At 34.9% G+C, this 15,813-nt stretch overlaps 1 protein-coding gene across 2 annotated transcripts in view; it reads right to left on the bottom strand.

Moving 5' to 3' along the window:
- Nucleotides 1–2,184: 2,184 nt before the first annotated feature.
- The window catches only part of PCDH7 (protocadherin 7), a 266,355-nt gene continuing 252,726 nt past the window's right edge, over nt 2,185–15,813 (bottom strand). For both annotated transcript variants that reach the window (XM_088539929.1, XM_088539928.1), the window contains exon 3: nt 2,185–3,478. In XM_088539929.1, coding sequence (XP_088396055.1) covers nt 3,099–3,478 — 380 coding nt within the window. In that variant the 3' untranslated portion in view covers nt 2,185–3,098. The remainder of the gene's footprint in view (nt 3,479–15,813) is intronic.

Consider the following 15,813-nt stretch of genomic DNA (forward strand, 5'->3'; position numbering starts at 1 on the left):
AATGGCAGCTAAAAGCAATTAATAATAATAATAAAAAAGAATTGTTCATTTTCCTGGCAACATGACCTGATGACACCTTGATAAACGACTATAATATAGACTGATCATGGTTTTCCAGGCAGCGGATTTAAAAACAAATGAAAACAACCCCCAACCCCACACAAATATTAATTAAAAAAAACTCTCAAGATGTACTTAAACCACAGCCTCGTGTTAATAATGCTTAAGACTGGTCCATTAACTGAGTTTGGCAAAAGGCTTGTTTTTAAATATATTATTTATAATTTCTCAGAAAATAAACACAGGTAAATATACAGGTTCAAAAAAGTTGGGAATAGCCCCTTGTCCCTCAGTGTCCAAACCCAACTACCACATTACCATAATAACAGGTATAAAAGGCACAGTTGCATATTTTGCATTCACCCTAATTATTTTTATAGTTTTATTTGTTTATTTTTATATAAAAGCACTCTATTTATGGAGTGGCACCAGATTTTAACCTATTTCAAATAAAAAGAAAAATACCAACACAAAATATATTTGTGTCATGCCAGGTCAGAAGAGTAATCAGCATGTTAATAGTGGCTAGTTCTACTAGAATTACTGAGAATACTTACAGTACATAGATTTTCTTCAAAAATTTTTTTCACACCCATTTTAATTCTAAGGAGATGCACACAAGTAAAGTACTTAATGGCATGACTGTCTTATGTGGTGCAAAAATTGGTGAGTGACTGCTGATCCATTTAATCTGAAGGTCTTCTATGACCTGTATTATTAGCTTTATAGAAAAAGGGTTTAACAATATATTGAAACAAGCTATCTAATGTTCTTTTTTGTGTTTATTTTTTAAATAAAACAAATTCTTACTAAAGAAAAAAACCTGTTGAACATTTGTGTTATGCAATTGTGTATTCTGTTGAAACGTGCAAGAAAAATGTGTATACATTACATAAGCATTTTAGAAGCATTTTTTAACAGGTACTTACAGATTATACAAAGCAGTAACTGCTCTATGCAGTCTCATTACAAAGTACTAGTTTGCATCTCTCCATTTTATTTGAATAATTAAACATAAAAATGTTCAATCATTATTTATCTTTCATTTAATATTTTCTTTCTAAAATGTGCCCATTCCTCAAATGCTATACACAAACTAGTGCTACATGAAGAAAGTAAACTTTAGCAAGGAGAATGGAATGGCCCACAAGGCCACATCCTACTATTCTGAGGAGAAGTGAAGTCAAAGGACAAATGTGATGAGTTGTACTGATTTTAGCAACCTCTACTTAGGCCATTTAAGACATATACTCTATGTAATTCTTCAAAGCAAGAAACTACCCAAAGCTACATCATGACTAAAATATACTAGAGAGCCGTCTAGCCATGCCTTACTTAACGTCAGGTTAAACATCCAGGGTTTTGAATGCTTTCCCCCTTCTCAAGCTGCCCTTGCTGTGTTGTCCGATTGTCAGATTCATCTGAATGTCTGAGCGGTTTTAATTATTACTACATTGTCAGCTTACTAGCTGAAGTTCTGCACGCTTTGTTGCTTTTATTGCACAAAAACCTGTTTCATTTCCTGTTCTTTTCAAGAAGTGCTCATCATGAGAATTGTTACAGCCCAGAGCTCTTGCATATCGTGGTCACTTGGTTTCTTTTTGACTTGTCTTGACCTACTGCTGTGCAAGTATCATATCACTGTTTATTACAGCATTTTCTACCTGCCCTATGCATTGAGTCTTGACATTGGTTAGTATTGCACTTCACTTGGCTTTAATGCACTTGTGTTTCAAGAAAACCTGCATCATATCTTTGATACAACTGAAGCAACTGGTAAGCTGCAACACTGATGACAAAAGACTTAGCAAGCATTCCTTGCATTCTGAAAAAAAAAGGCGTCATATTTGACTTGTAATATGCTCTTGTCACTGCTTCATACCATCCTCCACACTCTCCTTCCCAGTCTCATTAACACAGCCTTCTATTACTATTTTTAAATTTTGATCTTAAAAAAATCCCTGGAACTGCAAGTATTGTATCATATGCAGCATCTGCTGCACCACACCATGCCCTTCTGAAAAAAAAATTGAATCTGTTCCTTTGGGCATTCAAGTCTAAACGCATTGGGAAAAATAGCATGTCATCTGGGCTTGTGAACTGTGCAAAATGTAACTGAAGGTGTGTTATGTGTACATATGTATATTTGTGAATACATTAGTCTTCTAAGCCAAGCCCCCATACTGAGCAGTTCCCCTGATCCATAGTATGATCTTTGGCCTTTTTATTATTACGGTCTCCCCCGCCAGGTGTTGGTCTTGTCCAAAATAGTGAGTTCAACAGTTTGTCGTTACTATGCAACGATCTATGTGTTACTAATTGTGTTTACATTGAAGTAATCATTACAGAGAACGAGAGAGAAGGAGAGAAAAACACAGCAAGAACACGGTTGTTCTATGGATAAAACAGAACTAGAGTTCAAGATTCAGTGGAAAGTATGCCATGGTCCGGACTGCAGTCTCAGGATGAATGGTATTTCTGTTGCTTCCAGCCTCAGATGAGAGGTGAGAATATTAAAGCTGTGGTATTCACAAAGTGCCTATTAATAGTTTTTCCTTTGTATTTACCTCTATCTGTATGGTTTCTGAAGGATTGTCCCTGGTGGGGATCAGCAATATTCAGATGATATGTTTTGAATATATTTTCCCTGACCTGTTATCCTCAACAAGCCAGATGACAATCAAAGAAAATGAGTGGCTTGACTCATGCTTCTGCAGAGGGTAACAACTGTGTGTTGTATTCTCTTTAATTAAGCTTGTTACTATGGGAGGAATTTGCAACCATAAATTTAGGAAAATAAAAATCAGTGAGGGGGAATTAGACATGCAACAACAATGGTTTCTACATTGTACAGTATAGTCAGGCAGACAGTATAGTTAAACGCCTGCGTAGGGAGGCAGAAATGGCAGGCAGAGCTTTTGTCTCTTTGGTGGCCCCCTCTTCTTTATTTCTCATTTTTAGGTAAAATTGTTTTCATTTTAAGACTTTTGCCCCTTTTCCTTCTGATACATGAAAGAACTTGGTTGCTGCTTTTTAGCCTACAGGTAAACTTCTCTTCTAGTTAAAGTATTGACAGGAGATGGCTTGTATTCCCCTGTCTGTGTGAGGGGGATATCCTCTGGATGGCCTTCTTCATTTTTGCTGAAACTAGCCGCACTGAAGGTCTCATAGGATGAGGTTAACTTTTTGTTTAGGAGGTTTCTGTTGCGATCGCCCATGAGGGAGGCTTCTCCATTGGCCAGCTTTTCTTGACTGCCTCGTTCATCAACAGGCATGAAAGTGGAGAGTTTTGGCTGGCTCTTCTGCTTCCTTTCCGGAGAAGTGCGAACTGGCATCCAGCAGGAGTCCGAGTGGCCATACTCATCACACTCTCGGGTACACTTCCCTGTCAGGGCTACATCTGGTAGAGGTCGTGAATCTGAAAATAAAATAGAATTGTCTTTACAAATGAATAATACTGCAATCACTCCCAATGAAGCTGACAATACTTAAATTCATAAAAGGTATTTTAAGCACTTTGGTAGGAAACTTGTAATGTGTTTCTGAGTAATCATTTATTTGATATTGCATGTCCCCATAGGCAACAAGCATATTTGTGCAATTATCTTCAATTTCAAGAACTGAGAAATAAGAATATTAAGTGACTTGATAAGCTTTAAGTCAATCTCAAAAAAGCAAAATTGAATTTTGCATCAGCTACTAAATGAATTTTGATGTCTAAAACAGTCAAACAAATGCTTAATGCTACCAATTTTCTTGAAATTATTAACAATACCTTCCTTTTCAAAGAATTCAAAGGATGTTCTGATGTTATATGAAGAGAATCTAAGGCTCTGATTTCTGCAGTTGCTTATGAACATGATTAATGCCATGCACGTGAGCAGCCGTGTTATTGACAATATGCTCCATTTGTACATAACGTAAACCTGAGCCTTTTGTGTTTTGTCCATACTTTACACGTTATGTCAATGCCACATTCAACAATTCATTGAAGCAAACAATGATAACACTTTGTTATAAATATAAGCATGTATTTAGAGATAAAGCTGGTGTGTGTGTGTGTGTGTGTGTGTGTATGGAGGAGAGAGAATCTGATGGCTATCTAAATACTGTTTTATACAGAATGTGTTATGTTGAAAGGAGTTCTGCTCTAAAACATTGTATTTGAGTTTTCTAACTACTGGACATGTAACTGTCTTCACGCAAAACTAGCAAGGTTTAGAGGACTGTGGGATTGACTCCTATATTCTAAAACAGATGACTTTATTTATGTTTTGATACTCACAATATAGAATTAGCTGCCTTGTGTATTTTAAGGACTAGGACAGATTATTAAATCCTTGCTTTTATTAAGTTATGCTGCATTTTATAGTTTGCAACAAATAACTGGAGTTGTCTACAAAATAACGCTGATATTCCAACAAAGGTGACTGAGATCAAAATGGCCAGCTACATTTAATTTTCCAGTTTATTTGATATGACTTCCACATACTATGACTTATTTGATCTAATTCAGGTTTCTACTTATTGAAAAACAAATATCCTCGAAATTAGCAAGGAGGCTCTACCTGGAAAGTTAGATTCTTTATGACCTTTCCCAAATCAGATTTTTTGGAAAGACTCTGCCCACTTTCCTTCTCCCTGCCCAACTCACGTACACTGACCTTTTACCTGTAATGAATGAATGAAAAATATTTTTTAAAGTTTATTAATTTGCACTGTCTTACTAATACTTCATCTATTTTTACTTTTGGTTACCTCATGACAGCCTTAAAGTGACAATATCAACTGTGAAATTTTTATAAATTTATAGCTTATAGAAGTAGCAGGAATAACTATTCTCAAGGCTTTAAAAAAAAAAAAAAAAAGAGAAAAAAAAAAATAGAACCCAAATACTCTTTTGTTCCTTTCAGAAACACTGGTTTAGTTAAAGTATTTACCAGGATATTTGCACAGAAAACAAGTGTATTTTTTCAGTGCCTGCAGATCTAATCATGATAGAACTGCAAGAGCAGTCACGCTTATCTCATTCTAACTTTTCATTCACTAAAATATTCATTTAATTAGCAATTTGTGAAAATGTTGCAAAAATATGTTATTTATTGCTGGCAACTGTCAACATTTTTATAAAATCCAGTATATGGATCTTAATACTGTATACTAATTTCATACTTCACTATGTCACTAGCTTCAATGAGGAAAAGAACACTGACATTTAGGTAATTCCCTGTAGCTGAGATTATAAGGCTGAGGGGAGAGAACCCTGAGGTGTGGTGTGTGGTTTTTTTTTTTTTTTTCTTTTTTTTTCTTTTTCTCCTTTTAGAGTTGTAAATCTTAGGAGTTTAGCACTTGGACACAGCTATGACTACCCCAGTTTTTCAGTGAAGAACACAAAGAATGAGGACAGCTGTCAGCCTAACAATTTTCTAGCCACTGTTTTCTGGAGATATATGCAAAAGGCAAGAATTATAAAAGGAATATTCTGTCAGCTAAAGCTAGTATTATTCTTGCACTCCCTAAAGGTAAGAAGCCTGGATAATTAACTGCTGAGACGACCTCATGTGCTTTGATTTTTAAAAAGGAAAATCCTCTTACTATTTTTTAAACAGGGAAAACTCCCTTCCCATCTAAATCTTAATAAGCTCTTCAATCAATTCCTTAATTAATTTCCAAATAATGATCATTAAACATAATGTTTACTATTAATATTTGAATTATTACTCTGGCAGCATATTGTAAACACTTACTAAGGTAATACATTTGATATTTACTTAGAAGATAACGGTGATGAGTATGTGTTTACTGAAAAGGCTTTTGGGGGTTGTTTGTTTGGTTTCTTTTTCTTTTTTTTTTTTTTTTTGATTGAAACGCTTAATGTCTTCTCTTATGTTTGATGGTTTCTTTTTAGTGAAAATAGGGCTTGAGCAAGTATCATATCACTTCGGTTGATAAAAATCTTTCCCATGATTCACTGAATCATGTCCTTGAAAATTACCATTTTGTATTGTACAATATCTAACTTGTGTTTTAGACAAACACAGACATTATAAATCATGAGTTTTGCTAGGCAATTCAATTCTATAGGGACATATAATGAAGGGACAACCTCCAAGCTGCTGCTTGGCTGATTCTCTCTTCCATTAGTATGAGACACACAGAGATAATGTAGCCTTCTTCTATGTTGCTCTCTTGTATCTGTCCTAATAGCTGAATCAGGGCAGCAATAAAGCCCACCTTTAAATGGATGTGCTTTTGAAGTCCTGTTGCTTTTCACTGCTCTGTTGCTTAGAAGGTGAAGATAACTTCAGTAATTGTGGCAAGGAGAAGGAGGGAGGCTTGAGCCTGCTGTGGTGTCAGTGTAGCATAGTCTTGGCTCTGCTAGGGCACCTAACCTAGGCACTCAGGGAGAGCACAGGTACCTTCAGTAACACAGATTTTCCCTTAATCCTGAATAAGTACCCACACAACTTCAGCTACAAAGTAATGAAATCCTCCTTTCCCTACCTGCCTATGCAGACTAACCCTCTAGTGTAGGGGGTGGTCCTCCTACTCTCCTGCTCTCACATGATCCAGCTGTTACAGGTGGGAACAGTATTTGGAAAAGAAGCTACTTCTCTCCTCCAGTGTAATTCACATCCAAACATAGCTAAGTGCCATCCTTTTAAAGTACTCATCATTTTTAAAGAAGTTAAACACTTCAGTACAGACCACTCTGCTAGCTGACAGGCCCAATGGAACAAGACACAGCAGACAGCACCACCACCATCAGTAAACCATCGAGAAAGACTACAGCAGATTTCTACCACACTTACATATCTGTAAATTGACTCAAGTAAGTGCTTTAACTGTCAGTAAATAACAACAATTTTATCACAGTGCTAACTGGTAAGAAAGTAAACTTAGAGGGATGATAGTTCTTGTCATATAGAAATGTGTATATTTTTGGTTTAATTTTTACTGTTTATATATACATAGAACAATATAGACCACTCCAATATAAGCCTTTTCTTGCCATAAAATTATCTCCAGTGTTACGGTAGAAGCTGTTTTTCTGGAACATTTGCTCTTACGGCATCTCCCTTTCAGTACTGCTTGCCTTCCTACAAAATCATTGCAAACTCAGTCTGTATGAAGTTGATATTTAAGCATGTTTTAGGGCTTTAAGCATGTTTAGGGCATGTAAAATGACAACTTTAAAAGTGAACATTTTAGAGATGAGATTTCACCTGCAACTGCTGAGGCCTCAGCTTCAAAAATCCGGGGAACACTGATTTTCAGAGTCTCAAAGAGGTGGACTGCAAACTCCTTTCTCACAACACACACATATATATATATAAAAACTTCTATCACTAATTCTAATTAAGCACTAATTAGTGCTTAAACAAATCTTTAAGCACTTATTCACTAACTTGTGTGGTAACCTATGTTTTTCACAAATATCTCTAAGGAAACATGAAAATGAAAATGGTTTATTTATATATTTATGTTTCTCTTGATTGTGTCTGGCTGGTGCTTTAGGGGTGGAAGGGATTGCTCATTATCAAGTAAGCAAGGCACTTAACAGAGGAGAGTGGGGAAGGGAAATGAGGTTCATATCCAGTTTAAAGACCAAAATTTAACCACCAAAACATTTCTCAAACAATTTTCCACATTCCTCTCTCCTCTCACTCCTTATTAAGACAGTCAATATATTACAGTAAGTGCAGAGACTATACTATGAACACAATAGTCAGTGAGTCCATGATTTAAATTATATGGTCTCAATTTATAATTATTGCAAAAATGTCATCTATGATGCACACTCAGTCCATCCCCATACGCTGAACAGACTTTTCTTGCCTAATAGATCCTACATAAATGCAGTCTTAGCAATTAGTCCATGCTGGGGAAAGGTGCAAGGGCCTCTTCATTTTCTCATCTCACAAAGCCTAAGGCAGTGGCAGACTAGACTTAAGAACTCACGTGCTCTATTCTATGTGCTAGTCCCTGGAGATGTAAATCACTTCAGAGCACTCCTGAATCCTTCTCCAGATGTAGGAATTTGAACATTCTTAGGGGCAGAACTGTGCCCCAAGAATGACTGCCTTCTACCTGTACAGCTCTCCCCTGACTATAGTAGTCATGCTGTCCTGTACCAGTACTTCCCTAAACAACACAGTTTGGCCCATATGATCTGAGAATCTTTGGCAGATGCAGCTCTGAATAGTATCTATAAAAAATACAGTGACTGCACGCAGGCTTTGCTGCCTGTACCTGCTACAGGGCAGTAACATCCCTGCATGATTTCAGTTACTGAGGCCCTGTAAGGAAGGTCTCTGCAGTAGTTCCAGAATACCATGAGAAAAAAGCAACACAAGTAATCAGACAAACCCAGATAGCTACTGTCTTATGATAATGATAAAAAAAAAAAAAAAACTATGTGTTTGGATAAAACTACGCTAAGCCACTTTTCGCCCCTCCCTTTCCTGTAACCTGTATTCAAATATACTACATTCAGAGACCCATACACAAATAAACAAGTGAAACACCACTATGTCTGTAAAATTAAACACCAGTCCATTTACATAGCTTTTATATTAAATGGTTGGCTGTTTTATGAGCTGTTTGACTGGAGACACAATAGAGCTCTTGAAGCATAAGAAGTATTGACTACACAGTCAGAGAACAGTAATGCAGAAAATAGCTGAGAGGGTGCACATTGTACAAATTCATTAAGAGGGGAGAGAAGGAAAAAAAAAAAAAAAGGAAAAAAAAAGGCTGAGTTGCAGTGATACAGAGCTACAACAGTCTTGAAATTCCTTGCTCCTAATTGCAGTAATTCAGGAACTGCACCCCATTAGAGTTGTGGTGTATTCTGACGTGCCAAGACACTATTAAAATACTTAAACATCTTTGAAGGCATCAGCGACTTCTTTTTCTGCACCTTAGGCTAAATAGAGTTAAACAGCAATTGAACATATCTCAAGAAGCATTTACTGCCCCAAGGCTTGGACCGCTGTCATTCTGAATGTGGCATTATCATGTACTGCAGAGATAATGTATGCCATCTCTAAAACAGTCCTTCTGAATAAAGTCAAACACAAATCCGTTACTTGAGACATGCCAAACGCACTGAAGTAATGCATATATTAATTGCTTTTGGACTGAAAAAAAAATAATCTATATCACGCCCAATTCAGAAATTATTTTCAGTGCTTAAGAAATAAAATACTTCAGAGTACAGGAAGTCTTATATATGCAATGACTGAATGACCAACACTATAAGGGAAGTTATGGCAGGGAGATATTAAATAAAGAATTCTGAACCTATTTATTCTTTTGCTTTTCTCTTAAGAACATACAACGAAAACTCTAAATACTTCATTTCAAAAAATGATAACAGTTCTTAAGACAAGCAAGATCATTGCCATAAGGTGTCCAAAGTGCAAATACTTAGCTTATTTCAAGAGACACAAGAGTGGAATTTTGAAAGCAGACACAAGGAGCTACATAGACCTTTAGCACTAAAACTAGTAAAAGTAAAAACAAGACCAAAAAAGAAGAAAAAAAAAAACACAAAGCAGGAAGAAAAGGAAAATAGAAATAGTAAGTTATTCTTTGGCAAAAAAAAAATAAAAGCTCATGTGAAGTGAATGAAAACATATCAACCAAAATAAATGCATCTGAGGGAGAAAACAGCAGTCTGCATGTAGTAAAGCTGTAGTAGATGCTGTAGTAAAGCAAGCATGGCCATAACGGATAGGACCAAAAGTAACGGCTTAAACTGCAACAATGACAAATCAGGTTAGGTAAATTTAAGGGTAAATGGTTGGAAAGCTGGATAAAGGGATAGAAGATTGTGAAGTCTGCACCATCAGAGGGTTTTAAGAACGGTTGGACAAACTCCTCTCAAGAGTAATCAAGGCATAGCTAATCCTACCTTGGGAAAGGAAGTATGCACTAGATGACCTCTAAAAGTTCCTTTCAGCTCTCCAGCTCTGTTAATATGATTACTAACATTTATGTATTTTGGCCTCAACCCAATCTCTAACTGCTTTTAGGTTAAGATTCTTGACTTTGCAGTAAATCAGCCTTAAAAGTTGAGCTTATATTCAACTAAAAGTGCATTTTAGAATGACATATTTCTTCAAAATTTGGGTTAATAGAAAGTCTTAAGACTATTTACTTTTATGTGAATTTTTTTCTGTTTTACATTCCATCATACCTGCCTTTCTTTTAGGGAGGAGAAAAAGTTAAATAGATGAAAGAAGACACTAGGTTTATATGTATTTCCTTCATTCAATTGACCATACTAGACCAGACTAACTAGTTGTTATAACATGACTTAGGCAGGTAACAATAGAAATATTACCTAAGTAATAAAATCTTGCCTAATGTTTCATGTTTTCTGTTATTGCTATCATAATTGCCTCCAGCTGTCAAAAAAATGTACTCTGTAAATGTTCCTCTAATTATAGAATGACCATGGAAAAAAAGGTTCCTATCTTTTTTTTTTTTTTTTTTTTTTTTTAAACCAGCTCTGTAGACCTGCACTGTGATCTTCAATGAACCAACAATGTTTCAAACTTGACTTAAAGGCAGTTCATACTAATCACTACAGTTTGGCATTTTATTTTGCACTAAAAACTGCAGTTATTCTTTTCTAGGCACAAGTAACGCTAAACAGTTGATGGCCTGCAGAGAACCGCAGTATAGTTCACATGCAGTATTATGTGCAAATGAAACCCAATTCAACAGACAATTCTAGATAAATACTAATTTAAAATCGTGATTACATAGCATAAAAGGAATTAAATTTGAAACACAGAGTTTTCTCTCATTTGTATTTCATATAGTTCAGACTTTGTTTTATTTCGATTTATAAGGCCAATTGCATACATATTATGAGGAGTAAGAACTATCAGCTTATGTGATGCTAGTGGAGAGTAATGTACTAAATGTACCATCCCGAATTTAAAGTAATTCCCTAGATTTTAATTTTACAGAATTAAATGTAATTGTTATGAGTCTCCTTGTAATCCTGTTAAATCCTTTGATAGCCTGATTTACTTCTATCAGTGAAATGGCAACAGATTTTTTTTAAGAAAAGTAAGACTTACTGTGGCTTCCTGAAGTAGCAGAGACATTAAGATGTAGGACACTTTTAAGCTGTCTAATTGTTCTGCCAGTCTGATGCTAAAGTATTAATCTGTCACTGTGTCAAATTACATACCTTTAGATTTTACAGGAAAACGTGTCTGTGCTTAACAAACTCTGAGCTGAAACAACTCATGGAGCAATTAGGGTGTCAGCTCTTCTAAAGATGACTTAAAAAAAAGTCTGAATCAGGGCTCGAAAGTCAACATAATTTCCTTGATACTTATGCCAAAATGAAAGGACTGCAGGACCTCCAAGGGAACAGAGTAGGTGGCAGAAATGATTAGCTCATCTCAGCTATGTAGTCTGCCCCTCCTTGTTTTATTTTTTGGTATTAAGGCTCTAATACTGCATTTTCTTCACTAGCAATGAACACTGAGTAGAGAAACTAACATTCTTGCCACAGGAAAGAAAAAAGCTCTCCTCCCACCTTGCATGTGATGCCCATCTCATTCAAAAGGCAATTTCATTTTGAAGTTATTCCAGGTGACGTTTTCTGGGGGTGATATTAATGAATGCATTGCTTCTATTTAGACACGAAAATTGCAATCCTAAATGATGTTAAGTGCCACTGAATCTTAGAGAAAAATGAAACCCTATAGCAAGGTTTGAATATGTAGAAGAGGCAGTAACATGACAGAGTTGAAAGATGTCTTCTAAGCTTGATCTCTGTTGGACTACATAAAAAGTCACTGGGTAGCACTAAAGTTTACATTCAAAACTATGGATATGGTATGGCTGAATCTAAAATATCAAGTTCTGACTGAATGCTTCTGTGTTTAATTTGAAGACTGGCTTTAAGGAAGAATGGTGAATCCTTTCTTTCATGTCTTTCATTCCTCCAATAAGTTACTTTTTCCTACCAAACTTTTCTGCCACATGAAATGCTAACTTGAACTGATTCTGATAGAACTACTCCCTTCCTAAAAATGAAATTCTTCATACAGTTCTACTTTATAATAGAAAACATTGCTGGATTCTGCAGTCTGCATGTATAGAGTAAAATATTATAAAATAACATATGTTAAAGAATACTAGTTCTTTCGTAAAAAGGAAATACTCCTGTTCCTGAGACATTTTCTGTGTGGCCTGTATAATAGTTATTTCACACATGTCCTAGATGCTCAGGACTAAGCTTAGTAAGTGTAAAATGTGCTCTTAAAAAAGTTCCATTAATTTATCCTACAGTACTTTAAAATTGGGGTGTGGGGGGAGTTAAAGTTCTTCATGTTCAGCAGGCAAATAACCTCTAAATAATGCAGGGCTCAGCAGGAACAAGCAAACAAATATCTTGTGACTACTTGTCTTTTTAGTATCTGTCAAGACAAAGTTGTGTTGTAGGATGAAGAATAGCAGTCACCTAAAGGATTTGTTTAGCCTTTATACCATAATAAATAAAGCTAGAAAGAAAGAAAAAGAAAGCTAGAAAGAAAGCCAGCAAGCTAGAAAGAAAAAAAAACCCTCACTCTTCTGTTCATTACACACATATTTGTCCACAAATACAAATAGAAGTTTGTAATTTTACATACCTAATCATACTAACAAGAGTTGGAAACAAAACGAAATCTAATTCAATTCAGTGACTTGAAAAGTACAAAGAATGCATTTTCATTAGTTCAGTTCAGCAGATCTCTGTGCTGCACAGAATATGTTAAAAATTGAAATAAAGAAAATTTAAGATTATTAATACACACTTTTCTGTTTTTTTACAGCATCCCCTAAATTGATTGAGTTAAATGATGAAAAAAATACTGCTCATCTTTACTAATTATGAGGCAAAACATATTAAGCCATACAGATTAACTGTAAATTGTGCTATTTCTAACTGCAAAATGAAAATTAGTTTTTGCTAAATAAGTAGTTACCGACTTATCTTTTATTTCATAGCAGTGGCTTGAACAAAATGAGGTGTACTTAGAGCTATATAGATAGCATCATACTGGGAGAAGAAAAAAATAAATGAAATGCTGTTTAAATGACGAATTTTGTGATAAAACTGCAAATACTGATCAAACTTGAAAAAAAAAACCCCAACACATTCTTATGTCATCCTCTATTCTTATGTCGCCACAGAGGAATGCACCATGCTGTCACTTTGGTTTTTAGATTCATCACCTTTCTGATGCCACCAGGTAGCTTGATAGAGGTTTAAAGAATGGAGTAAAAGTGAACTTGTGCTTGCGACAGAAACTTTGATAGATAAAGCACAAGGACCCAGATGGAAAAACTAACTACATTATCTAGTTCAATGGTTTATTTTTGGTTTATTTTATATATATATAAAATTATATATATATTATATTATAATTCTATAATATAATTATAAATAATATATATATATATAATGTACATATATACATATATATATATATGCATACATATATATAAGAAATACCAGCACATAATAAAGACGATTTGGTGAAATCTCTCAGAATTTCTGGATTTTGTGCAAAGTTCAGTTACTTTTCTTTAACCCTCAACTTTTCCCATGGACAGGTAAAATTCTATTCCTGAATACTGTGCATCTAAGTAAAGTATTACAAAGCATTACAAAGAAAGTTCAAGCAGCTTGAACTTTTGTTATTTGAAGTACTCATGTTCTGTCATTGAGATAATGCACAGAATCAGATTTTTTTTTGTTTTTATAAATATATGAAAAAAATGTCTTAACACCTTAAAAAAATGGAGTCATATACATAAACCTAATGAAACTCCCAGTGTGATTTATTTCCTGTTAATGGGATTTTCTTTCTTTTTTAAAAATTGATTTTTCAACTGTGTTTTCAGATTACTGCTGGTGAATTAATTACAAACATCAGCTCAGAATGGTTACAGATTTATGACAGGTTAATCTGGGTTACAGACCATTAGTAATTAAGTGTTTGGCAAAGCACTAATTCCACTTGTGCATATACAGTAGATAAACTGTAGTCATACTTGTGAATCATAGGAATGGTACACAAAAGAGAGATTGAAGAAACCGACCACAGAAAGAAAAAGCATAATAGAAATTTTATATTGGATGGACAGGCTAGTAGAAAGACTAAAAAAAATAAAGTTCGAATGAAACAAAACAGAGAAGACAGAAAATAAGTTTTATTTGTAAAGGCATAGCTAATTTTGGGTTGATTTAAAAGCTATTAGGTAAGACTTTTTTTTCTTCCTAAAACTCTTACTTGAGTGGATAGATAGGTTTTTTCTTCTACAAAAATTTCATTATTTGTGTCAGCCCATTCTCTTAGGCATATTTACAATTTGTCTCCTTTCTGTTAATCTACCCAAAATAAGGTGCAGTGCAATAAGGTAACTCCGTTATTCTCAGGATGTGATTATTATAGGAGAACTATTCAAAGAGGAAGGAGTGCTCTTGAAGTCCTACCAGAAATCAGTGACCACGCTTAGATATTTCATTTTACCTGTACAAAGCGGGCAGCAGAGAAAGCTGACGACAACATTCGTGGACCTTTGTAGTACATAAAGGTAGTGACCCACTACATACAGTCTAGATAAGGCATAGTGAATAAACTCACAGCCTACAGTGCTGGATACCAATCATTAGGTGATGAAATTTATGCTTTAAGAAGTTTAATTGAATGAGCCTGGTAAAGCATCTGTATGAAGTGTTGTGTTACAGATTGTTTTTAATCAGAAGTGAGTGGCTGACAAGATCAAATTGTGAAACTTTGAAAGTTTTATGTTTACTTTTGGATAATAGTGAAGAATCAGGATAGGAAGGAAAAAAATAATTTTGGGGCTTTTTTTTTTTTTTTTTTAACAACAACAACAAAAATCCTTATTTCAAAAGCAAGACCAACATTTTACTCAGCTCTTCAGTGTGATGCTTCAGATGCTATTTTAATTTTTTTAGGCTATCTACGTATGCCCTCATATACTTTTCCCATCAGGTACATGAAAACTCACTGAATATGTGGCACTGCAATAAGCAGCTAGCCAGTTTCTCAAGGCATGCTGCCTCTTACCAGATTTTGGCCATGAATTGCAATTGCATACGTCTTTAGCGTTGTTAAACTTATTCTGTGCTGCAGAAAGAGTATTTTATGATGCTTTGTTTCTATTTACTGACTTTTTTAGTCACTGAAAGTAGGGGAGATACAGAAAGAGGTCAAAATTGACAGCAAAACTGAATCAGTGCTTCTCATGCCAATGAAATAATGAAAACCATCACTGTTCATACAGCAACAATAATGAATATAAATAGAAAAAAAAAGGCTCTGAATAACTACTAGGAGAAAGAGAATAAAGCATCCATTTCAAGAAAAAAATCTTTTCCTGCCCTCACAGATAGCTTTGTGAACTGGCTAAATTAGGATGCCCTTTAAACAATTTTCATGCTTCAAGCAAAGTCTGTGAAAGACAGGTCTCCTTTATTTTCCTGTAAGAGATCAGACTTAATAGGTTGAATTTAACTCATATTTTATTTCTCCTGCCAGTCATTCTTAGATAAAGTCTGTTATCTCATCTTTGACATAGTTCAATACTTAATAAGAATGTTTTATTCCTTGGATTTATTGTCTCAAGCATACATCTCTCTATCTGTCCACAGGTAACATTAGCAGAATGTGAGTACTGGCCAAATAATTGTCAAAGGATAATAAA

The sequence above is a fragment of the Tinamus guttatus genome, unplaced genomic scaffold (genome assembly GCF_059628265.1).
Source record: "Tinamus guttatus ecotype Peru unplaced genomic scaffold, ASM5962826v1 Tinamus_guttatus_pri_ptg000052l, whole genome shotgun sequence".
In the NCBI taxonomy this organism is placed as follows: domain Eukaryota; kingdom Metazoa; phylum Chordata; class Aves; order Tinamiformes; family Tinamidae; genus Tinamus; species Tinamus guttatus.